This window comes from Lemur catta, chromosome 4 (assembly GCF_020740605.2).
Source record: "Lemur catta isolate mLemCat1 chromosome 4, mLemCat1.pri, whole genome shotgun sequence".
NCBI lineage: Eukaryota > Metazoa > Chordata > Mammalia > Primates > Lemuridae > Lemur > Lemur catta.
Genome location: NC_059131.1, coordinates 70,500,512 through 70,526,579, shown reverse-complemented (window position 1 = coordinate 70,526,579; position 26,068 = coordinate 70,500,512). Strand labels below are relative to the sequence as shown.

The window sequence follows — 26,068 nt, the reverse complement described above, 5'->3', positions numbered from 1 at the left end:
TGAGACAGAGTCTCACTCTGTTGCCCTGGCTAGAGTGCCATGGGGCCAGCCTAGCTCACAGCAACCTCAAACTCCTGGGCTCAGGCGATCCTCCTGCTGCAGCCTCCCAAGTAGCTGGGACTACAGGCATGCACCACCATGCCCGGCTAATTTTTTCTATATATTTTAAGTTGTCCAGCTGATTTCTTTCTATTTTTCTTAGTAGAGACGGGGTCTCGCTCTTGCTCAGGCTGGTCTCAAACTCCTGAGCTCAAATGATCTGCCTGCCTTGGCCTCCCAGAGTGCTAGGATTACAGGCGTGAGCCACCGTGCCCGGCCTAGCATTTCTTATATTGCAGATTGGCTGACAAATTTTCCTCAGCTTCTGTTTGTTTGGAAATGTCTTTATTTCACTTTAATTTCTGATACTTATGCTACTTTTGCTGGATACAGAATTCTGGCTGATGAATTTTTCTTTCTTCAAACATTTTGAGGATGTTACTGCATTGTCTTCTGCCCTGTATTTTTTCTGATAAGACGTCAACTGTGATTATGTCACTTCTCTGTACATAATGTTCCCTTTTTTCCCTGACTGCTTTATGATTTTCTATTTATCTTTGGTTTTCAGCAGTTTGACTATGATGTTTCTGTGTGTGGTTTTCTTTGTATTTATTCTGTTTGGGGTTCCCTGAGATTCTTGGATCAGTAGATTGATAGATATCTCTTTCAGATTTCAATTTTAAATGTTTTCAGTCATTATCTCTTTAAATCTTTCTTGGGTTCTATTCTCTCTCTCCTCTCCTTCTAAGACTTCAGTTACAGGTATATTATAACTTTTAGCCATGTCTCACATCTCTCTTACATTCTGTTGCGTTCTTTGCATTCTTTTTTCCTTTTTTTTTTTTTTTTTTTGTTGAGACAGAGTCTCACTCTGTTGCCCGGGCTAGAGTGCCGTGGCGTCAGCCTAGCTCACAGCAACCTCAAACTCCTGGGCTCAAGCAATCCTCCTGCCTCAGCCTCCCGAGTAGCTGGGACTACAGACATGCGCCACCATGTCCGGCTAATTTTTTGTATATATATTTTTAGTTGGCCAGACAATTTCTTTCTATTTTTAGTAGAGACGGGGTCTCACTCTTGCTCAGGCTGGTCTCGAACTCCTGACCTCCAGCAATCCAGCCGCCTCGGCCTCCCAGAGTGCTAGGATTATAGGCGTGAGCCACCACGCCCGGCCCTTTTTTCCTTTTTGTATATCCATTTGAAAAATTTTCAGTCTGTCTTTGGGTTCGCTGATACCTTCCTCTGTTATATCCAGTCTTCTGTTAAACAACCCAATAATTTTAAAAATTTTGTATATTTTATTTTTTAGTCCCAGAAGTTTCATTTTTCTCTTTATTAGCTTCCATTTCTCTAAGATTCCTCTCTGTTCGTCCAATCTGTCTATCTTTTCCTGTAAATTCTTTAACATTAAAAATTGTTATTTTATAGTTCTTATTTCCTATTTCTCATATTTCTGAGGTTCTGATTATTTTTTTCTCTTGATTATAAGACATTTGCCAGCTTTTCAAATCTATAGATTGAATCAGACTTTGGAAGTTCTCAGCCATTATTTCATCAAATATATTTTTCAGTTGAAGAATATTTGATTATTTTCCTACATTTGAATTCTTTTAAAATATTTCACCTTTTTTTTCCATTTCATCCATCTTTTCTTCTATTTTACTTAACATATTAGTCATATTATTCAGAAGTCCTTGTCGGCTAACTCCACTGTCTGGATCAGATCTGGCTCTTTTATTGACTGTCTTATGGCTTATCAATCATGTATTTCCCCTGCTTTTTCACATTTCTGGTTTTTTAAAATTTTTTAGTTATTTTTTTACATCTGAAATCCTTTATTGGAAGATCATTGCTGCTCACTAAATAGAAGACTCAGACAGCAGATGAACAGTGAAAAGAGAGCCCACAGTGACCAGAGTAGGCCCCTCGGCTTGGGGACCCTACCCCACCCTCCACCTCCCACCTCATGGACCAGCCTGATGCCTTCTGCCCTTCCCTTGACCCCTGGCCTTGGCATAATACCGATTGGGGGGCAGAAGTGGGGGGTGCAGGCAGTAAAGCCCCTTGACTCAAAATAAGAGACTTGGATGAGTGCTGGGGAGCAGGGGCAGAGGAAGAGGGACCGAGCGGGCCCCCTGGGCTAGGGGGAGCAGCAAAAGTGGAGGAAGCCAGGAGTTGGGGAGATGGTGTCTATTTTTGTTTTCTGAAAAGGGGAGCACAAGGGCCTCAGGCAGGTGGCGGTGGCAGCTGGAATGGTTTACGCACTGATATCCTTCACCTGGCGTGGGTATGGCTTCCAGAAGCGGGTTTCCGGAACCACCTCCTCCTCCTCCTTGGCCTTGCTGGACTTGCAGTTGGGGACCCAGAGGTCGGAGTCGATGCAGCGCTGCATGTGGTACTTTGCATCGGTGGGGCCCATTTGGCTGATGGCATCTGGGAGCATCTGTACGTCCTTCACATTGGAGCACTTTTGGAGTTCCTCAGGGAGGGGCACGTTGACCTCGACTGGGCCCAGGCCGCCGGAGTCCAGCAGCTTCTTGCGCGCTTCCTCTTTGTACTCCTTCATGGCCTTCTCCATTCGCAGCCTGGCGCGGCCCCGCACTTGCTCCATGAAGGCATCCAGTTCACCATTGAAGCCCTCTATGTACTGGCAGGCAGCCAGCTGGATCTTAGGGAAGAAATGCGGGAAGCAGGCATGGAGGGCCGCCATCAGGCTCTTGGCCAGCTCCAGGATGAACTGCGTCCCGACAGTCTGGTGGGCCACCTGCTCCATGGGTGCACGCACATTTCTCCTCCACCTCTAGGCCAGTGCACCCGATGTCCAGGGAATTGGCTGTCTCACACGCTAGGTGGCCATTGTCTGACAGGTACTTTTGGCTGTTGTCCCAGTGGCAGAGCATGTCAAAGTGTTTCATCTGTTTCTTGTACTTTTCCACAAACGTCTTGTGTTTCTGCTCCCTCACCTCCTCTGAGTCCTCCTCCGCCTTCTCGGGCTTTGGTTTGTATTGACCGTGCTCTTGCTGCAGCCGTCTTTGCTGAGCGTGTCCACGTTCCAGGGCATGCTCAGCTCCTTGCGCATGTCCTCCAGCTTCTGCTCCGAGCTCCGCTCCTCCTTGTGCCGCTGCTGCGCCACGGCCTGTTGCCATTCCAGCTCTGCCTTGTGCCCTCGTCTTCTGCTGGCGCTTGGCCACCGTGTGCTTGCACTCCCGGCAGCCCCTGTCCAGTTCCTCCTTCTCCTTGTGGAACTGCTCCATACGCTCCACCCGGGCCTGGTGCTGGCAGCGGAAGAGGCTGGTGGTGTCGGTGTTGGTGTGCATCTTATCCTCACCGTCAGGCACCTTGATGTGGTCCTACACGTTGTAATCCACCATCTTGCCTCGGCGGCCAAGTACACTTGGGCCTTTTTTGCATTTCTAATAATTTTTTAAATTACAGGATATTGTGATGGACACATCATTGTACACATTTAGAGGCTTTGGATTATGTTACCTTCCTCTAAAAAGTTTTGAATTTTTTTATGTTACACAGTTGAATTATCTGGTTCCTGTTTAGGTCTGCTTTCAGGCTTTGTTGGAAAAGTTCTACTTCAGTTTTGTCTTTATTCCTAGATCATTGTCGTTACTCTCAGGGTGTTTTCTTTAATCCTAGGGCATGGGCCTTCTATGATCTCCACTAAATGCCTGAAGCATTCCCCAAGGTCTCCTTATTCTAGCTAGGTACAAACTCCAGTGTTTTTCCAGGACTGTGTGACATCCAGAATCTGTGAGGCTCTCAGTCTCCCAGCAGGCACTTTCAGCCATGCCTTCCAGAATCACGCCCTATATGTCCTCAGAGACCCTTCAAATTTCTCGAGTTATCTCTCTGCAACTTCCTTCTCTCTATGGCGCCTTGCTCCACAAGTCCCAGTGGACCTAGAAGCTTCAAAGTGTGGTCTCTGACTCTTCAGTCCAGGAAGAGTGCTGTTCCCTGCTTAGGATCCACTTGCCTACATCATAGCCCATAATTTATCCCCAGAGAGAAAGTCTGTGTGAATGTAGGACTTGCTTCATGTGTCTCCCTTTACCAAGAATATCAGCCCTGCTTGGTTGATACGCAGTGCCGTCGAACAGCTGTTTTGTATATTTTGTCCAGACTTTATATTTATTTATGATGGCACAGTAAGCCCAATACCAGCTACTGTCATTCTCAGTACTGGAAATCAGTGGACATTTCAGAATTCTTGCATCTACATCCTTTAGCGTTCTTTTACAGTATAAAATTTGGGGAAGAATATTTGAAGAGTCTGAATAATTGACTTTTTTCTTTTGCTTTCCACAAATTGGATTTTTTCATACAAGGTGAGTATGCCTAATCCAAAAATAGAAAACCTGAAATGCTCTGTAGCGCTCCAAAAATGCAAAACTTTTGAGCACCACGTGATGGTTAAAGGAAATGCTCATTGGAGCATTTTGAATTTCAGGTTTTCGGATTTAGGATGCTCAACCAGTGAATATAATGCAAATATTCCAAAATGTGAAAAAATCCAAAACATTCTGGTCCCAAGCATTTTGGATAAGGGATACTCAATCTGTATCTGCAAGTCTTCTTTGTAATTTTCAAAAGCTATTATTAGCATTCACTCCAACAGAAAAAACAATGCATGTTTCTACTTCAAATCTTTAAAGAATATTTATGAAAGGAGGAACTATACAAGTAGATAATCCAAATCATTTTCCTTTTACACATCAACACTGACCTTAAAGGAATCATCCCCATTTTCTAACATTTGTTTATTTAGCTTTTCAGATCTCTGTTTTGTTTTCCCAACTAAATTATAAATTACCTGCAGGCAGAAACTATCACTTACACTTCTTTACATCTTTCATGGAGTTGAACACATTGTATTAGACACAATAAATAAATGTTGACAGATTATACTATTAGTGACATTTGTTTATATCTATGCTGTTATATGTCCTTATTTTGAGGCAAAACATTAAAACCATTGGTGACATAGTATCTTTTAAAAAAGAAAAAAAGAAAGGAAGGAAGGAAGCATACTCAGTCGTATCTTCTTTACTTATGGTGACAGCAAGTTCCTGTAGCTGGTGGGTAAGCTTTTCCAAAAGATTATGTTCCTCTTTTTTTCTCTCATTATAGTTCCCAACAGGTGCAAGTTCATCAGCCTATGACAGAATATAGATCTATTTCACTGAAAAATTAATTTCAGTTTCCTATTATATTTATTTTAAAAGAATAACAACAAAAATTCCAATAAGTGTTAAAAGACAAAGCAAATATCATTGTGAGATTATACTTACCATAGGGAAATAAGATTTAAAAGAAATATAGACTACTGAATTAAAATGCAAACCAAGTAAAAAATAAAATTATACCAGTTGTTTTGTTTTCTTGCTAAGTATTGGAGACCTTCCATAGACAGTAAGGGATAGTTTCTAACAGGAAATTGGCTTTAGAGACAAGAAGACAGGTGCCAATCCCACCTTTTGCCACTTATTGACAAGAGAGATATGGTGGTTCATCATTGAGAACCTCAGTTTCATTAGTAAAACAGGAATAATTAGGTTTTCAAACGTAGGGTTGGTCTGCCTACTAAGTTGAAAAGTCTTGTGTCACTGGAGAAATTCAGAAGAGATGCTCAATGACCATGTGTCTCAGATGCAGTGAAGAGGATTAATACATGGGCAGGGAGCTGACTTTCAAGGGTCTTCCACTTTAAATGCTCCATGGCTCTTGGGCCTGGACACCTAGGTGAAGGCCAGGATCACGGGAAAAAAAAAAAAAAGAACCTGAAGGGATTGTCAAGGGCACATTGTCTTTCCTCCTGTTTCTGCAGTCACTGATATCAGAGTTGTCCTGTGTGTGATACAAGAGGCTTCTTTACCACTTACCCTTAGAGTCAGATTATGTATTCTTCCCCACAATGAATTTTAAAACAATTCTAAACTGTAAAACATGAAACTTACAAAATGCAATAGTAAAACTAGCTCCTTCCAGGATTGTCTGAGTCCTCAATAGTGGATGAATTCATCAAAACTGAACTTTTTCAGTATTTGGAGCCCTGGCATTTTCACTCTGAAGCACAGACTTAGCAAGTCTGTTGGACAAGTCAGCACTTACTGTGAATAGACTTTATCACTAATGCAAACCCAGGAACTTACCAACTTGAATTAATTCCCACTTAATGAAAATATTCGTATAAAAAGATTTTTTAATAGTATGATTAACCATAATACTTACTTTGTTTAATTTTTGAAGAGCATTTTTATTTTCATCTATTGCCTGTTTTAACTGGATACATCTAAATTTTCAAAAATAAAGAAAATATATTGATTTTTCTATTGTCAGAACCAGAAAGCTATTTTAGAAAATCATTCACAGTTTTTGAGTAGGCAAGGCAATTAGCTATTGAGTGAGCAATGTTAAAAAAATTCACATGTAAATGCTTCCCCACCCCTTAGCTCAGATGATCTTCACAGCCAAGCTGGCAGGTACACAGACATGATAACCAAGGCTCAGAAACCTTCAGTCACTCTGGGCATGTTTCCTATCTCTAAAATAAGGAAGAACACTGGACTTTAAAATGCTTCTCCAGCTCTAAAATTCCCTAAACCTAGGCACTAGCCACAGAGATCCAACTAATAATAATAACAGCTAAAATTATTGTGTGCCAACCATAATGTTAAGCAGTTTACAAGCATCACCTCATTTTAAGCCTCCTAACAACCCTCACTCTAGCTGAAAGTAAAGTTCTAAAAAGTGTCCAAGTTCACATAACTGGCCAATAGTTGAGCAACTATAAGGTGCTTCAGGAAGAAACAGACAAATGGAAGTACAGAAATTATCTTTTTGTAGAATAAAACCTCCCAGAGCTCATGAGAGACAGAATTTTTCAAACTGAAAAGACCCACTGAGTGTTAAACAGATAAAAATGACACCTAAATATACTGTGATGACGTTTTAAAACACTAAGGCTGAAAAGTCCAGAATTGATCATCAGACTTATCAGCATCACTGCATACAAAGAAAACAGAACACTGTCTTAAAAGGTTTAAGTAGAAATTATTTTAAATTCTATACCCAGCTAACTATTAATCAGGGCAAAATGATATTTTCAGACATGCAAATATCAACATGAGTTGTTAAATGACAGTGAAGGGATCTTTTTATGCACAGAGAAGACTATGGTTACTTGGGCTTAAAAATAATTATTGGTCTATTAAAATAAAACTTAAAAACCTAGTTTTCCCTGGGACTTCAAATTCATCCTATAAATCTTATTCTGTTTTTAAATCTAGTAAAGCAAGTACAATCACTTTCACTTTTCTTTCATTATTGTTGATTAATTCAACTTGAACTAAATTCCTTAAACAGCCCATCCTACTAATAATTGTAAATTAAATTCCATTTGACATTTTAAAAGTCATTTATATTTTATTTTGCTTTTAAGCACTTCGAATAGTTGACTTAGGTAAAATTTTTCCAAACAATTCTAATGAATTGTTTAAACTAATGGAATGAATCTCATGTTCTTTTGAATGTTATAAACTCTTTAAATATCTCAAACACATAGATTCTTAATAATGTCCTAAAATGTATTAATAGTTTAATTCAATTTAGTTCATTTAATAAATGAACTATTTAATGTCTGTTTAATTTTAAACTCTCCCAGGGATCCAAAAAAAAAAAAAAGGAAAAACAAAACAAAAAACATCTACCTAGAGAACAGTTTTGTTATCTCAAGGAAGTTAAAGTCACCATTCCAAGCAAGGACCAATTGCTTCTAGACAGATTTCTGACCAGGTCACAGGATCTGAGGCAAGGGCCTAGGTTTATTTTGCCTACATTATGATGTTCACACTAAGCAGTTTTTATAGCCGCTGTCACAACAGCAACAAGTCCGCAACTATCAGGTTTAGAGTGTTTAGATTGGGTCTTTCTAGATTCAAGTTACATCACTAATTCTTCCATCTGATTCTAAAGGTCCAAAGCCTGTGCCTCCTCTGAGATTGCAGTTAAATGCCTCCCCTTGCTTGACTGAATTCTGCATTTTTTAGCTGTCTTAAAACATTTTTATTGTCTTCCTACTTTGTCTTATGGCAAAGTAATGTTAGACATTAACTAATCACTGTGAAACTTAGTTTTCTCATCTGTGTTAATAAGTGTTTCACAGTGTTATTGTGAAAATTAATTAAGTAAAAGTTTATAGAGTACAGAGCACAATGCTTGGCACATAGAGAGTACAAAATGAATGTAAGTTGTCTTCCCTCTTAACATTTACAATTCCTTATTTAATCTTATCATTACAATATTTAGGCCTGATAGATATGGATAATTGTAAGAAATATTTTTAAGTACATTTTAGAAAATTTAATCCACTGTTAACCTCAATACTGTCTCCCATTACAGTATTATATTGTCTTCTTGGAAATAGTATTAATAAAAAGAAAAAGGAAGGAAGAAAGGAAAGAAAGGAAACAATGCCAGCCTCAAACAACTTCTATGCCTTAAATAATATTCATTGAAATATAAGTGCAGTTCCCGGAAAGCTTATATAACTTGGGATATTTTACCTTTGGTAAATATCTCGCCTTTTATTGGGTTCTAGAGCTCCTTTCAGTTGGCTCTCAGAAAGCAAACTATCAACCTATGACAAATGGAGACAGTTTAAAATATCATACTGTTAAATACCACATTGACTTAGGAAAGAAAATTTTACTTCTTTTTCAAATATTTTCTAATGAACACTTTTAAACAAACATCAAAGATGAAAGATTTTTACAGTGAATACTCATATACCCATTATCTAGATTCCACCAATAACATTTTACTATACTTATTTGAACTATCCATGAATCCATCTTATTTTTTATGCATTTCAAAATAAATTGCAGTCATCAATACACATTTCCCCAATGTACTAATACAGAGTGTTGCTAACTAGAGTTCTATATTTGATATAAAATTTACATACAGCAAAATGCCCAAACCTGAAGTGTACATTTGTTGAGTTTTCACAAAAGCATACACCTGAGTAACCCAGATCCCTATCAACATATAGAAAATTGCCATCACCCTAGAATGTTCCCTCATGCCCTTTCCAATAAATCCCTACCCCATTCCTCCAGAGACAAATCTGTTTTGATTTTTTTCTACCACAATTAGTTTTTATTGCTCTTGAACTTTTATATAAATGGACTCATAAAGTATGTACTCTTTTTTCCTTTTAAAAGTTTGCATAGCTTTTTTGTATTTTTAATTGATATTAATGTATCATAGTTGTACACAGAATATGTACTCTTATGTAACCTTTCCATACAGCATATTTTTGAGATACTTCCATATTGTTGTGTGTGTCATTGGTTTATTCCTTCTTATTACTGAATAGTATCTACTATATTGAATGTACAATTTTATACTAACTTAGTTTTTAAAATTGATACATAATTTTTGTATATATTTATGGGGTACATGTGATATCTGGTTACATGCAAAGACTGTGTAATGATCATTGACTTAGTATTAACATTTTACAAATACCACAGGCAACTTTGACACACACTTCTTTGATCTATTCTCTGCAGATTATGTGGAGAAGATAAAGTGGATGGAAAAAGAGAAAAAAATTCACTAGCTTCTTCTCTACCCTTGCTTTTTGGCATCCATCTGAGTATTATTTACAAAAGTCACATACCCAGTGACAGAGCCAGTCACAGGCATAACCCAGAGGGGCTGCTGATTACTAGTCATATGAACACCAAATTGAAAACCCATTCCATTTTTTGCTTTAGGTGTCCTCTGTGGAGACAGGGAAGAATTGGCTAATATTATCAAAATGCCCATTCTAGGTACTCAAGGTATCAAAAGGCTCCTGAGCTAATTTTTATCCAGGTTGGATAATCCTTGTAGTGGTTTGTTTTAATAATCACTTTTATAGTTTACTTCTAAAACTTTTCCTGTTCTCCTAATGTCTCACTAAATTTAAAATTAAAGAACCTTATTAAGAGTCTACCAAAGCTCAGCATAAGTCAGTGCCCCGTCAAATATTATTTTCATTTCTACCAGAAGAGTATTTTACTTTCTTTATATCACTATGATTTCAATACAGAGTCACTTAAATATTTATCTGCCAAACCCTTTTTACTTTTAAAACAAGGGTCCAAAGCTGGACAAAATATGAGCATCAGTAAATCTCTTATCTGCGAAAGATCATAAAATAATTTTATTTTGTGGAAAAATATTTGGTAATAGATCACATTAAAAAATTAAAATTAGTAAAGTGAAATAAAATAAATGAATGACCTATTATTTGATATTTACTTTTTTCTTTTCTTTTTTTTCTTTTTTGAGACAAGGTCTCTCTCTCTCCTCACAATCATTGCCTCGAACTCTTGGGCTCAAGCTATTTTCCTGCCTCAGCCTCCCTAGCAGCTGGGACTACTGGCGCAACCACCAGGCCCAGCTAATTTTATTATTTTCTGTAGAGATGGGATATCACTATGTTGCCCAGGCTGGTCTCAAACTCCTGGCCTCAAGCAGCCCTCCACTTGGCCTCCCAAAGTGCTGGGATTACAATTGTGAGCCAGAGCACATGGCCCTTTTTTCTTACTTATTTTATTTTATTTTTTGGAGACAGAGTCTTGCTCTGTTGCCCAGGCTAGAGTGCCGTGGTGTCAGCCTAGCTCACAGCAACCTCAAACTCCTGGGCTTAAGCGATCCTTCTGCCTCAGCCTCCTGAGTACTGGGAATACGGGCATGCGCCACCATGTCTGGCTAATTTTTTCTACATATTTTTAGTTGTCCAGCTAATTTCTTTCTTTTTTTTTTTTTTTGAAATTATACATATTTATTGTGCTCACCATGCTGTTTTGAAGTACATATACATTGTGGAATGACTAAATTTAATTCCAGCCTTTTGGGAGCCAATCATGACCACAGTTTGAAGAGCTCTGCAGGGATTTTTAAATGCTTGAGTTATTGGTTGAATTTCTTGGATAAGCTGAAACACATAACCATTTTTTCCATCTAAAATAATGGAACATAGGATCCTGCAATCCCCAAATCTGCTAACACTCTTTCAGGAACAGATTAGACATGGGTAATGAGGGATACCTGTGCAGGAAAGGGCTTTATAAACTCTACTATATAAATGTAAACTATTACCACTTTCAGGTAAAATCAGAGAATAAATTTCCTGGTTGCTGGAAGAGTCCTCTGGGGACTCATCTAGTCCAGCCTCCCTGGTGACTGGGTGAGGACACAGACTGAGGCCAGAGGCATGAAGCACAGAATCAGTCAGAGCTAGTGACCGAGTCAAGGACAGCACAAGGCTCTTTCTCCTTCTCTATGTCATTTTATCTTTTAAAACATTGACAGTTTTCTGGCGCTGGGAGCAAGATGCCTTTTAAAACTTTCAAATTAATGGGTGATTACAGTAAAAGGATTTTTTATCTAGCCCTGAATGTGGCATGTTATAGGAGATGCAATAGTTGCTGGTGAAACTAGAAATCTGAGGTTGAACTTTTAAAGTTCATCTTGATCACTCCTCTCTTGTGATGAAACCCATCGACTTAGAATCACCTCCTGAACTTTAATTCTTTTCATACATTCTGGTGACTCCATTTCTTTGTCAGTCATGGTAGAGGGTTTAATCAAATAGCACAGCATAAGTTCCTTAGAGACATTAACTGAAACTCTGCTCAAGGCAGCCAGTGACTTCCAACTGAAAGGTCTGCAGAGAGAGCCTTCAAAATGGTCATCAACTAGCTCGATAATGACAGAATAACTTGCGTGGCAAAATGGAGGGCCTTTTCGATACAGCAATAAATCTGTCCCATACTTGAGTCCCACTTTGGCCACCCAGCCCTTGCTTCGGAAGTAGTGGTAGGCCATGTAGGTCGTCCTGAATGTGGGCTGAACTACAGAGAAAGCTTTCCAGAGCTTCACTATCGTTAAAGGCTTCTTTTCATAGTACATACTGAGATATCCCAGGGCATAGACCAGGAAGAAGGCCTCTTCTAGGCTGAGTTGCAAATACTCAAAGATCCTGTATGGATTTCTTCTGCATATTAGTCTCTTTCTTTGTACCAATTCCTCATTTGGGGCATCCTCATTCTCGCTCCTGTCACACACCACTTCCTCCACAAGCACATACTCATGGTCAGGCCCTCTCTCCCCTGCACAGAGGAGACATGCCTGTTTGCTGCCATCCTCAGGGTGAGGGCCACACTGGGGGATGACAGCATCTGGTTTGCAGCAACATACTTGGGGCGGAGGTGCAGCGTCATCTGCCACGCGTTCATAGTAGCCGTCTAGAGTTTGTGGGTCCTGCCCAGAGCTCTCCTGCAGGCAGTCTGACGGCCCACTCAGATCCTCCACAGCATCCGACTCTCCAGAGACTCCACTCATCACAGGGAGTTTCTCTCTCCCAGCTGTGCCTTGCATGTTGGAAACCATTTCAGAGTTAAGCTCATCAGGCAATCGAACCTCTTCATTTCTTTCTATACGAGGATACTCAAGTGGTTTTATGTAATCCTCGAGGATTCCATGCACGGTACTCTCATTCTGCCCCTGTCTACGCATGAGCTTTGCCGCCCATTCTACACGATGCTGGTCTTTCTCTGATGTGATGATAGGCATGTTTGTCTTCATATCTTTCCATTTAGCAACCAGCTTAGGATCTGAAATTGTGAAGTTTGGATGGCTTCTTGAAAGAATACCTTTTCCAAAATAACCTTTCCCATAGAGCTGTTGGATGTCCTCTGCATTCCTCACAATCACATTGTTGTTAATCATTTTGGCATGGAATATCCTGAATTCTTTCTTAGGACTTTGGTACTGATCAAAAGGGATCGGCCATGGAGACTCATAATTCTCATACACTCTTCTTTTCCTTTTTGGGGCGTGGAAAACGGCTTCTGCCATTTTTCAGGAGGAACTCTTCAATGAGGAACTAGATCCGGGTTAGAGATTTGCAAAGGGCCCCCACAGAGGTAGCACTGGATGACCCAACGTCTGTTGAACTCCAAAGCTGGTGCCCTTCTCTCTGGGTTCTGCTTTAGTCACAGGCAGCATCTGTCCACTTCTGTGACAGCTATTTCTCAAAGACAGAAGCTGAAGGGTTACTGAGCGATTATGGAATTACCAACTGGGCACCTAGCACTGCGAGAGAGAAAAGGAAGCTGAAGCCAGTACCTCTTCTTTCCGGGCCTTAGAGTGGACCTTCCTCGGCCCCACGCGCTCGCTGTTACCCCCTAATTTCTTTCTATTTTTAGTAGAGATGGGGTCTTGCTCTTGCTCAGGCTGGTCTCGAACCCCTGACCTCGAACTATCCTCCCATCTCAGCCTCCCATAGTGCTAGGATTCCAGGTGTAAGCCACCGTGCCCGGCCTCCTTTTTTTTCTTATTTTTAAAAGTAATATACATTTAGTGAATTAAAAAAATTTTAATATAAAAAATGAAGAAAAACATAATAATCAACATTCTACCACAGAGAGATACCATTTTAGCATGTTGCCTTCTATATTTTTCTATGTATATTATGTATTTTAAAACTTATGGAAACACTGTATATTCCATTTTATATCCCTTTTCTAACTTGACATTTTATCACAAATATTTTCTCTAACACATTAAAATCTCTTTAACAAAATTTTTATCACAGTATTATATCCCATCTTAAGTTATCCGTTCCCCATTACTTACCAACTTGTATCCAGTTTATTCTATTCTAAGTAATAATGTGATGAATACTTTTAAAGATCAATCTCTGTCCCAATTTCTAATTACAACCTACAGCAGATTCCTGTAAATGGAATTACCCAATCTAGGAGCATGCATAGTTGCTACATCTTGTCAAGGTGCTTTCCAGAAATGCCCTAAGGTAACTTACACACTGGAGCAGTGAATTTAAGTGCTTGTTTCATCAGACCTTCTCCAGGACTGAGTGTCATGATTTTTTATCTACTCTGCAATTACTCGATTATCTTGGGAGTTAACTTTTCTTATATGCTTATGAGTTACTCTTTATTCACGTCCTCTGCTCATCTGTCGGATCTTAATTTTCTTCTTACATATTAAAACTATTTCACTTGAGTTCATGGAAGTCTCCACTGGAAGAAGGCTCAAAGGAAAGGGGTTTGGAGAGTGGAGGAGTGGAGCTGGGCGAAGAGCTGGGCTGGAAATAGTTACTGATAAAAGTTTAGATTGAGCAATGACGTGAGTTAAGCGCGCTGTTGGAGGCGGAGGTTGGTGTTAGGGCGGTGCGGGCGGAGGAGGAGCCCTTTAGAAGATCTTTCCGACCTTTGGGAGGTTTCGCCTGGGACTGGGGGTTGGGCTGGGATCAGGAGGGGTTAGTATTGGGATGTGGCGGGGTACGGGAGCGTTACAACTCGGGAAGATACGCCGGTCGGGGGCAGGCTCAGAGGATCAGGGTGGAGTCGCGGTGAGGAACACGCCGCGCGCGCAGCTACGCCCCACCTCCCTCTCGCCCCAGAGCCCAGGCCACCTCGCTGTGCCCAGGCCCCTTGCTGCACAGCCTGACCATACCTGTTGCTTCAGTTCCTGACTGCGGCGCTTCAGGGCCTGGAGGGGATGGCGCGGCAGCCTGGGCAGCATCTCCCTCCCAGGGGCGTCCAGCTCACGCCGGTCGCCAGGGAAACCAAGGCGGCGGCGCGGGACAGTGACGCCATCGCGGCGCGCCTCCTTACCAGCCCTAACGGCCGCGGAGGCCGGTCGCAGGGAGAGTGTGGGGATGATCTCGAGTCGTCACCTGCCGCCACCCCGCAGGTTCTGAGCTCTGAGCTCAGGCTCACTGCCCAGGGAGTCATTTTTCCTGGCCAATTCCTAAGGATTGGGGAACGCCCAGCTGCGCCCGAAACTGTATGTCCCATAATGCATCAGTATTACCACGCTGTTCTTGGTGGGGTACTCCTTATAGCATTTGTTTTCTTATGCCAGCTTTGCTAAATTAATCTTAAGACGCAATTTGAGCATCTCAAACTCTTCTATTGATTGCAAGGATAGCTTTCCTATATTGCCTTCATGAGATGCATGGTTCTGTGGCATACTCTCACTTCGAAAGGCAGTTTTTAATTCTTGCCATTTGGGGTATTGCTGAAGTTTCATTTCATTCTAATTTTGCACATTGGCCATCCTGGCCAATTCTGAATTCCGTGAGGATGGTGATTCTGTCTATTCTACAGCAAGTCTGTGAGCACCTAATGAGTTCTCATTATGACTGCCAGTTTACATCGACTCTCAGGGAGGTCGACATATTTCCCCATGTGGGACTGTGTCCTATAAATCCAATTCCCAAACTCCACTACACCAAAATTGGACTTGAATAAGAATGATGATGATCCAAGCTTGTCTTCCAAATGAGGGAACGCATTAAATAAATGTGTATTCTTCAGTACAATACATAAAGTTGATTCCACAGGCCAGGCTGAATTGTCACTTACTTGTTTATATATGTATTTTTTTCTTCAAGTGTGATATATAAATAAAAGTAGACAACCATTAAGTGCGTAGCTCACTGAATTTTCACACTGAACACCCCCCATGTTAGAAACAGAACATTACCTGCCCCCTAATAATCTTCTCCTTCTATCCCCTACCCACCCCACCCCCACACCAAAAGTAAACACTATCCTAACTTGTAACAGCACAAACTTGTTTTGCCTCTTTTTGGACTATATAATGGAAACATACAGTGTTTACTGACTTCTTGTGTCCTTTCAACACCATGTTTGTGGGATGCATCTTTATTATGTGTAGTTGTTCTTTCTCATTGCTCTCTGACATTTCATGTATGATATACTTTAATATACTCATTCATTCTACTGTTGCTGGGCAGTTTCTAGTTTAGGGCTAGTATAAATAGTGCTGCTAAGAACACTTTGGTACATGTCTTTTGGCAAACACATGTACACAATGATGGGTCATGGGGCGTTTTGTGTTCACCTTTAGTAGATACTGCCTGGTTTCCCAAAGTGGTTATACTAATTAACACTCTTATCAGCGGTGTATGAGTTTTGTTCTTCACATGCTTGACAGCATTGGTATTGTCTGTTTTGTTGTAGCTCATGTCTTTATTTTTGTTAGGTAGATAGTGAGGGATTCTGGGTCTCCTAGGGACAAAAGTGGGTGCTGTTGCCCTATCTTGGTCCTGCCCAACCCTGATTCTCCATACCTGGGGGAGGAGGGAATACCCTACAAATCTGCCGATCAGAACTTGGTGTGCCAGCTGCAAAAGAATGCAGAGGACTCTCTAGCCCACAGGCCAAGCCACATGGGCACCATAAAGTCTGAAAAGTGACCTAGAAGCCACATGCGTAGTTAAGGCTCAGGTCATGTGACTCTGAACCACAAGGGAGGTCCCTATCAGGGCACTATAAAATAGGACGCAGACCATAGCCAAGCTCTCTCTCTTTGCCCTTCCCTTTGCTTGCCCTGCTGCGACAATGGGTCCGGTCATCATCTGTGGCATATATACCATGATCTGTAAACCTATGTCTTGCTCTATAATCCTATCTTTCTCTTCTCAATAAACTTCATTTTTGTGCTTGCCTAACTTTGGCGTGTTTGGTCATTCTTTGGCCATGAGTGTGCCAAGAACCGACAGTTTCAGACTAAAACCTGACATTTTGAATTAATTCTCCATTAAGGCTCATGATACTTAAAAGTTCACTTAAATAGCCAGACATAGCATTTCCATTAAAAATGTTTGTAATAATAAATGAGAAAATAATAAATGCTATATTTTTAATGGATTAATAAATCAGAATTTAGAGATAAGTGGTAAGCAAAAAAGAAAAAGATTGTGCTAAAAACAAGCCATCAGTTATGAAATTCTCATTCATTTAAAATTTCCATGTATATAAACAAATTGGGAAAAAATTATTCTGTGTATACTGACTTGTAGAGATTTACATATTTTAAGTGGAAAAGTTATAGGATCATGGATACTATGTTGGTAAAAATAAACTAATAAACCCTCAGTATGTGTCTGTATGAACACTGAGGAAGGGTGCAAAAAATTAATAGTTTATTACTCTCATTCACCTGAGTTGGGAAGATGCCTTTGACTTTATATTAATACATTTTTGTGCCATATTGTTTCAGTTACAAGCACTTATTACTTGTGATTCCTGGATTAACATCATCAACATCACCTGGGAGCTTGTCAGAAATGCATATTCTCAGGTCCCACTCTAGACCTAAAGAATCACAATCTATATTTTAACAATTCCTAGTGTGCACATTCAAGTTTGAGAAGTAATTATTTACTGTTCTAGGAGATGGGATTATTCAGCTAACTACCTCCTTTTTCATTACTTTGCATTTCTATTGACTTCTTTTAATGCTCAGGACAGTCACCTTAACACTAAGTCATTGGTTCTCTGTATTTATCCTTTGATGGCATTATAGAAACTGATGTAACCTGAAACAATAAGGATATGCAGTGAAATAGCCAAAAGAAACCAAAGCAAACCAGGGTCAATGTTTCTCCTGAGAACAAGCTATTTCATAAAACTCATCAGGATTTCTTTCCATCAATATATTAAACTGAGTATCAGATATTTTGTATTGCTTCCTCACTGAAACAGAATTTAAGGCCTTTTGAAAGACTCTGTAGAGACAAGGGTGACTTTACTTTAAATGCTAATCCACCTTACTAACCCTGAGTCTGATAATGCCTCTAAAATGTCTAGTTGATGCATTACTCTTCATGTAGGAAAAACCATTCACTGTAAGTTTCAGCTTTCCTCCAAACCAACCCTTGATGCTGGTGCACTGTGACATCAGCAGCAATTTCTCAGCCACCTACACATTCCCTCCAGAGCATGTATACTTTTTCCCCACAGATATAAGCCCTGGGTCTGGAGGGTTGCGGTGTGAAGATCTACTTGTTTTGCCACTGCCGAAGACTGCTTCTGTCCTTAAATCCCCCTAATAAATCATCCCATACTGACAAACTGAATTTGTCTGCCTCCTTCTTTGGTTTCTGGACTACTTCAGCATTTGGGGGTCACTTTGCATATATGACTCTTTTATAAAACAGACTCACAATTTACAAAGAACTGGTGGAACAAGGTGATTCAGAACAAACTAAAAGATTACAGCAAAGAACAGAGAAAGTTTGCAGTTTCAGCATCTTAAAACGATCCACCTCAAATACAAATGACAAATATTTATGAGCATGTTGGTGCAAGGCTTAGACCTGTGGTACAAGATGTTTCACACTGCTCTCAAAGAGCTTACACACTATGGTAACAGGCCAGAAACATGAAATTATACCAGCTACCACAGAAAGGTTACTTGGTGACAATGCCCTGCCAAATGAATTGTGAGCTGAGCACCACAATCACCTGGGGAGCTTTAAAAACCCTAATGCCCAGGCCATATCCCAAACTATATGGATCAACATCTCTGGGGAGTGGCATGCAGGGATTAGTATTTTTAAAGCTCCTAGATGATTACAATGTGCAGCCCTGTGGAAAACTAATGCTCTAGACAGAGCTATTGAGATGAGGAATTTCCCGCCTCATGGCCTTTATTTTCTCACATGGTTGACAGCCATCTAATAGAATGAGAAACATAAACTGGGTTCAAGGAACTCTTAGTTACTAGAAACCAAGAGTGCAGTCACAATAGAACCCATTTGTAATGGGCCAAGTGAGAAAGGTGAAGTATCTGTCTTTGGTAGGTTTGGTGGCCCAAAAGGAGAGCAAAACCAGTGGTGAGGGTCAATTGTACAAGGAGGGCCATATGACCAGGGAGTCCAGGATGCTGATGAGGTAGATCGGGAGGGTGGAACAACCAGTGATCTCCAGAGTGGGAAGTTCTATTGGAGATGCGGAGGATGTAAGCTGTACTACAGAGGTGGGTTTAACTGCTGAGACTAAAGAGGCCAAGTACAATGTGACGATGAATTCCAAGCCTGTTAATGATAAGGTTGGGATATGGTTGAAGCAATGTGGAATGGAGCAAGTGTGGTGTTCAGCTAAGATTGAAAACCACTGTTTTTGAAGCTCTGTTTCATTAGCCTTCCTTTATCAGGAGAGAATACACACGGCCCCTTCCAAGGCTGACTCCTCTCTGGCCTGGGCTGAATTCTGCATCTCCCCCCAGGACCTTCTGTATCCTTTGGGATCTTCAGCCACTCTATGCCATTCCCAATCTCTTTTTCTGCCTACTACCTCTTCATGCTGTGCCTGTACTCCCCAGCTCTGTGGTGGGCATTTCCCCTTGATAGTACCTCTGTCCTCTTTGCTCTTCTACTTTTGCCCTACTTAAATGTAGTTGGGTTTTTCCCCTGAAAATACTATCTCACATGGAGATAGTACATACTCTGTGAGCTAGCATTGGAAATGGAAGGTTGGGAGCCAGGAATCACAATGTGTCATATACCCTGGAAATGACGCACTGTTAACTTGTTGAAATATATCCCCCCACCCCAATCTGTCACTGCTGTTTTATCACAGCATCTACCTGTCTTGGTCTACTTCTTCCCTACTCTGCCTCCTTTTCTGCTCCATATGGGTAGTCATAACCCAGCTGCTTAACCAGGCACATTCTAACACTGTGAGGGCAACACATGCCTCAAGAAACCTACCTTGTCTCAAAAAGCCTCAACTCTTTGGGCCTCAGTGAGGCCTGGTGAGTAGGCAAACAGCATGGAGCTCTAAGAACCAATGTTTAAGTCCTTAATTACTGCATTCGCAGAAGGAAAACAAAGTTGGAAGTAATAGGGTTACATAATGTTCCCAGCATAAAGGAAGGGGGAAGCTTTTAGTTGATGCCATCATTTGCCAATTAAAGGTGGTCCACCATCACTTTCTAAGTATTTTGCCCATTAATTTTCTACCACCTGCCCTCTGCACCCTCCAGAGCCACTGATGTCTACAGCTTTTTCTGAACCCTCATATTTTACCTCCAGAGAATTTGATGATGCCAGTTTCTCCCTTGAAATTCTCCTCCCCTTGCTTCTCTAATACAAAATTTACCAAATATCCAAACTTTTACTATTGTTGCCTTTCTCAAGTTTCTCCAACTTTTCAGCCCTTGGTTCCCTGCTCTGACCTCTCCTGCAACTACCCAGCCATTCTCCTGGCTTACCTAGCACATCCAAGCAGATCCCCTCCAAGATCTTTCTAGCCTACTTGAACCTTTTCTTCAATTCCAGCTTCATGGTTTCAATTCCCTAGTGGATATATTCAATGGGTGACCTTACTATAGAACTCAATGTATCTAATCATAAACAATTCATTTTTTACTTTTAATTTTTTAATTTAATTTTTTTTTTTTTTTTTTAGAGATAGGGTCTTAATCTGTCACCCAGGCTGCAGTGCAGTGGCATGATCATAGCTCACTGCAGGCTCCAACTCCTGGACTCAAGTGATCCTCCCACCTCAGCCTCCTGAGTAGCTAGGACTACAAGTGCACACCACCACACCCAGCTGATTTTTTTATTTGTAGAGAAATGGTCTCACTATGTTGACCAGGCTGGTCTGGAACTTCTGGCCTCAAGTAATCCTCCTGGCTCTGCCTCCCAAAGTGTTGAGATTACAGGTGTGAGCCACCGCATTTGGCTGAGACAGGAAATTAATCTAAATAGGTATGAATGAGCAAGGGCAGTGTTCTAGAAAACATCTCTTGCAAATCAAAAATAACCAGGGACTTGTTCACTCACTCTTGATTTTTAGATATAGTTGAGATTTATCACTAAGCTCTATTCAAGAAGGTTTCTACTTCACATGTACATCCCATAATGAAACATAAAGAAAATTTTTGCCAATAAAAACTTAAACTCTGACTTGGAGTATGTTGCCACTCTTGGAAGACCAAAGGTTTCACATACATCACCCTTACCTCTGTTACGTTTGCATGGCCCCCTGCTTTCCAACAGGTCCAGTAAAAGGGCCCATGATGGTCCCTCAGGCAACTCTCCCTGTGGCTGTACCAAGGAACCTGCATAGGTCCCTCTGCTCAAAAATACTAATGTATCAGTTTAGAGAATCCAGATTTCTTCATGCAGTAAACTGCATGGCAGACAAAATACTCCTTTCCCTTTTGAAAAAGAAAAACGTTCAAAAATATTTAGAAGTTTTTTATTTTAAAAATAAAATTGATTCATAAAGTGCAAGAAGAAATTATTTCTTTCCTGTGCTCCATATCCATCTTCAACAAGCTGCTGGAAACAGAAAAGAGAAAAAAAAATTAGAATACATAATCTTTAACCTCAAATTTTATTGTGATGCTAAACCATGAACTATAAGATCCTGATGTTACAAACAAGAAAATTGAGGCCAAAAATTTATGCTGCACAGCTCTGAGATTAGATGCAAGAGCCCCCGACTTCCAGACCACTGTTCTTTCCACTTATCAGGCTGCCAGCAACAGACTGGAGAATTCAGATTGCAGTTTACAAAACGCCAATGCAAAGATGATCTATGGTGCTACCGAGAACATTACCGAAAAGAATGATAAGTGGGGGAAAAAGGTGGCAGGAACACCTCCCCCGCCCGTTCTTTCCGGTATTTTTCAGTGTGAAGTTTCATGTTTTCAGGGCGCAAAAGGCATTGCACGTGGTAAGGCATTCCCATTAAACACCCGCAGTGAACTAAAACCACGATACCAAGGAGCAAGGCATTAGGGAAAACAAAACTTTCTCCTTGTTCTGGTGTCTGTGGGAACAAGTCACCTCCTGCAAGCTCTCCAAAGGCTGCCCCCCAGATACCCGCTAGACCCCAAAGCCTCCCCTTGGAGTGCCACTGTATGTACCGCTCACCGACACTCAGGGAACAACCCATCGCGACAGGCGGGGAGTGTGTGGCGAGCCTGGCTCAGGCTGGAGCTCCCGTGCAGGGAGGGCGAGGTGGCCACGCGGATGTCGGCGGGGGCCGAGGACGGGGAGTCTCAGGCCAGGTCCAGCTTCTTCTGCGTCGCTGACAGCTTGTCCTGTAGTCTCCGCTTCCTCCAGTCCAGGTACCGCCTCCGCAGCCGGTTCGCCTGCCATCCCACTAGCACCCCGGAGGCGAAGGCTACCAGCACCGACAGCTGCAGTGTCCTCTCGGTCACATCCGCCATTGTGGCCACCAGGCTTGCAGCACAGCACGGTCTACGGCGCGGCGGCCGGGTCAAATGGCGCAGAGCGTTCACCGGGCGGGGCGCGGGCGTGGGGCGGAGGACGCGAAGGCGGCGGGGCACGCCCAGCGCCGCCGGTGGCGCGTGTGTGGTTGCCAAACTTATTGTCATGGCCCTGCAGCCTTCTCCTGAAGACTTTCCCAGCCCTTGCATGGCCCCATTTTCCCTACCTCTGAGCCCCTGCAACATTTATTGTTTGACATTAATCAGATATTGTCTTGCATTTTTAGCTGACATGGGGGCGTGTCTTACCCAGCTGTAAACTCAACACCTCTTTGTACTGTGAACTAACATAAAATTTTAAGCTCCCCCAGCCTGAATAGACTCCCTCTTGGCCAAGGGGGCCCCAGGAAAACCTTAAAGCTGAGTTGCCGGCCATGAGGAGAAAGAAGGTCAGACACTCCTACTTACGCCCTGTCCCCTTTGGAGTTATTCTTTGTAATAGTAAGACACAAAATCATTACCACGCCGAAGGTCATGCAAGGCAAAGGGTAAACCACCCCTGGAGGTCATCAATGTACTTAACAGATCAATTGAGTTTGGGTAAATGTCTGGTGGCTTGCCTGTGATGAACAGACATCCTTATCTTAAAACGTTTTAAAACCTTCATTTCTTTAACCAATTACAAATCAAAGAATCTTTAAACCCATCTATAACCTGTAAGTCCCCATCCCCTTAGAGATGGCCTGCCTTTTCTGGCCAAACCAATGTACACCTTCTATGTATTGATTTATGATTTTATGCGTAATTCCTGTCTCCCCAAAATGTATAAAACCAAACTGTAACCCGACCATAGTGGGACCATTTGCTCAAGGCTTCTTGGGCATGGCTCTTTGGGCCATGGTCACACACATTTGGCTCAGAATAAACCTTTTAAAATTATTTTACAGAGTTCTTTTCCATTGGTAATATTTTCTCTCAGCAATAGAATGCAAGCTGTTTGTGGAACTTTAAATTTTCTGGTAAACCATCTTTGTAAAAAAAATAAATAAGAAACATGTAATTGTTTATAATAATATATTTTACTTATCCCAATATATTCAGGATGTTTTCATTTCAACATGTAATCAGTTTTAAAATTATTGAGATATTTTATTTCTTTCAATACTAAGTCCTTGAAATCTGGTATATATTTTACAACTAACATCCATTTGAACACTGAATTTTCAATGGAGATACGTAACAGTGTCTAGATTTCATAAAATTTACAGTTGAAACATTTAGATTCATATACCCAAGTTGTTGCAAACACACATTTTTGCAATAACTGAGTTGGGTGTCAATTTTTAAATTAAATTTAAATTCATTTAAATTTTTTAATAATTAAAAGTCTGATTCTTCAGTCACTCTAGCCACATAGGGGACTAGAAGCTACCATACTGGACAGCACAGGTCTAGGGGGCCATGCTATGGCACAATTAACACAAAGTCAGAATTGTTGAGATAGGAAACAAACACACATGTTTCTAATGATAAAAGTCATTATGACTCACCCTCCCTCCTCCAGTGATTTCTACCTCCTAGTGTTCAGGCCTTTGGGTAATGCTCTCCCCCTGGGTGTGTGCAGGACCTGTGACTTGCTTCTAAGAGAATAAAGTAAAGGTAATGGGATGTCACTCCTGTGATTAAGTTATACACAAATTCTTAGCAGACTGAAGACTCTCCTTGTGGCTTGCTGAAGTGGGTGTGGTAGAGAAGCTCACAGAGCAAAGAACTGCAGGAAGGCCTCTAGGAAGGGCAGGATGCCTCCAGCCAACAGCCAGCAAAAAACTGGAGCCCTCAGTCCTACAACCATAAGGAAATGAACTCTGCCAGACCTGAATGAGCTTGGAAGCAATCTCTTCCCCATTTGAGCCTCCAGGTGAGAACACAGACTGGCAACTTGATTGCAGCCTTATGAGATACTAACGGAGGACTCAGCTTAATTGTACCTGGACTCCTGACCCATGGAAAGTGCAAAATTTAAAAAAGTATGTTGTTAAGTTTGTGGTAATGTGTTACACAGTGTAAGATATGGGAAAAACCAGAGTATTTCCCCCACTGTCTCAATAGAGACCATCTCTGGTCACCACACAATATGCTCAATACTCTGACATTAGATGTGTGTGTGTGTGTGTGTGTGTGTGTGTGTGTGTGTGTGTGTGCGCGCGCGCGCGTGCATGTAGAGGGTTCCTACACACCAACCAATTCTGCAGAGGCCACCAGCTGGGTGTTCTCTGATTCAATTCAATTCTGACCCTTATCTTCCTAAATACAATGTCAGATTTCACAGGCTGAGGGCTCAGTCCCACAAGACTGCTTCCTACTTCTGATGCTCATCGCAAGCAGTAGGTTGCAATTTCTGATGAACTTGCTATAAATCAGGGATTCCCACAACGCCCTCCTTGGGATCAGTTAATTTTCTAGAGAGGCTCACAGAACTCAGGGAAACACTTCGCTTACTTTTACCCATTTATTGTAAAGGATATTACAAAGGATCAGATGAACAGCCAGATGGATATGGTAAGGCTTGTGGGAAGGGTCGTGGAGCTTCCCTGTCCTGTTTGGGACCACCACCCTCCAGGAACTTCCATATGTTCACCTATCCAGAAGTGCATCCAAACCCAATCCTTTTGGGTTTTAAAGGAAGCTTCATTACATAGGCATGATTGATTAAATCATTGGCCACTGGTGATCAGCTTAACCTTCAGCCCCTTTCTCCTCCCTGGAAGTTGGCCAGCAGGGCTGCAAGTCCTAATTCTAATCATGTCTTGGTCTCTCCTGTGACCAGCCCTATCCTGAAGATATCTAGGGGCCCCCAGCCACTAGTCATTCATTAGCATATAAAAGGCACTCTTTTCACTCTGGAGAAGGATTTTAGGAACTGTATTCCAGGAAACAGAGATGAAGACCAAATATATATTTCACAATATCACACATAGTAATAAAAAACTAATACAGCCTGAAGGAAGGTCAACAAGTAGAACCTGATCTCTTAGACTGGAGACAGGCCTGACCTAGCCTCTGTGCAGAGATTAGCAAATAGACTCTCATACTTGAGGCAAAAGGTATCTTAGCTGGGATATGATAAAGACAGTGTTGAGTCCAATGTGAATTTACATCTGCCACACTTAATTTTTATTTATTCAACAAATATTTTTTGAATGCTATAGTAGGCATTGGGAATTTAAAGATGCATACAGACCAACATATGTATTCAGACAGCCTAGTGCAAAGTAAAAGAGATGGGCAAAAAAAAAAAAAAAGAATTATGATGCAGTGTGATGAATTGGAATATATATGTAAATATGTAGCTTAGGCTTTAAAAAAAGAGGAAAAAAACCCTCAGAATCATTCTTTCTCTTAAAACTCATCCAACCTCTCAGCCAATCCTATTGGTTCTGTTTTTAAAATATAGCCAGAATGAAACCACTTCTCACCACTTTACTGCTACCACTGGGTCCAAGTTGCTAGCACCTCTCATCTGAGTTACACAATAGCCCTGATCGGGTGTCAGTGCTTCTATATCTGTCCACCACATTCTCTTCTCAGCATAGCAGCCAGAGTGAGCCTTGGAAATCAGAAGCTGGATCATGTCACTTGTGAAAGCTGATCATACAAATTAGGTCATTCTCGTCATACCCAACTAAAACAGAGTTGAGAGGGCAGAGGGGAAAAGCACTGAGGACACTAAACATTGCTCCAGAATGTAATTCTCTGCAAGCCTGGCCGCTGAGACTGCCTGCTGTAACCTGAAACCATTTTTATCTATAGATGCTGAAACAATCTCCTGCAAGTCTAAGAATAGCTTTACCTACTGCCATCACTTACCGATCAAAACTTGGGTCCCTGAAAACTTACCAGTGCCTATGAACTTTGTTTCAAGGAGCAATATGTAGCATTT

General features: G+C 41.2%; 3 protein-coding genes across 6 annotated transcripts in view; all 3 read right to left on the bottom strand.

Annotated features, from left to right (window-relative positions):
• Nucleotides 1-14,700, bottom strand: part of NPHP1 (nephrocystin 1) — a 57,320-nt gene extending 42,620 nt beyond the window's left edge. For all 3 annotated transcript variants that reach the window (XM_045550098.1, XM_045550100.1, XM_045550099.1), the window contains exons 1-4: nt 14,584-14,700; nt 8,610-8,683; nt 6,277-6,337; nt 5,077-5,201 (exon numbers count right to left, since the gene is read on the bottom strand). In XM_045550098.1, the coding sequence (XP_045406054.1) occupies nt 5,077-5,201; nt 6,277-6,337; nt 8,610-8,683; nt 14,584-14,652 (329 nt within the window). In that variant the 5' untranslated portion in view covers nt 14,653-14,700. The remainder of the gene's footprint in view (nt 1-5,076; nt 5,202-6,276; nt 6,338-8,609; nt 8,684-14,583) is intronic.
• LOC123637190 (tRNA-splicing endonuclease subunit Sen2-like) lies at nt 11,509-12,962 on the bottom strand. Of its 2 annotated transcripts, XM_045550102.1 has the most exons (2): nt 12,124-12,962; nt 11,509-12,048 (listed from the first exon to the last, which is right to left on the bottom strand). In XM_045550102.1, the coding sequence occupies exons 1-2, from the start codon at nt 12,958-12,960 to the stop codon at nt 11,560-11,562; spliced, it is 1,326 nt and encodes a 441-aa protein (XP_045406058.1). In that variant the 5' UTR covers nt 12,961-12,962; the 3' UTR covers nt 11,509-11,559. The 2 variants fall into 2 exon arrangements, with proteins under 2 accessions (XP_045406058.1, XP_045406057.1); XM_045550101.1 differs by having other exon boundaries at nt 11,509-12,962.
• Nucleotides 14,701-21,132: 6,432 nt separating the features above from the next.
• MTLN (mitoregulin) lies at nt 21,133-22,190 on the bottom strand. The gene is made up of 2 exons (XM_045548900.1): nt 21,830-22,190; nt 21,133-21,229 (listed from the first exon to the last, which is right to left on the bottom strand). The coding sequence occupies exon 1, from the start codon at nt 22,126-22,128 to the stop codon at nt 21,958-21,960; it is 171 nt and encodes a 56-aa protein (XP_045404856.1). The 5' UTR covers nt 22,129-22,190; the 3' UTR covers nt 21,133-21,229; nt 21,830-21,957.
• Nucleotides 22,191-26,068: the final 3,878 nt, after the last annotated feature.

Excerpts from the sequence above, each read along its gene's own strand:
- LOC123637190 (XM_045550101.1), bottom strand. The coding sequence starts at position 12,960 with ATGGCAGAAGCCGTTTTCCACGCCCCAAAAAGGAAAAGAAGAGTGTAT.
- MTLN (XM_045548900.1), bottom strand. The coding sequence starts at position 22,128 with ATGGCGGATGTGACCGAGAGGACACTGCAGCTGTCGGTGCTGGTAGCC.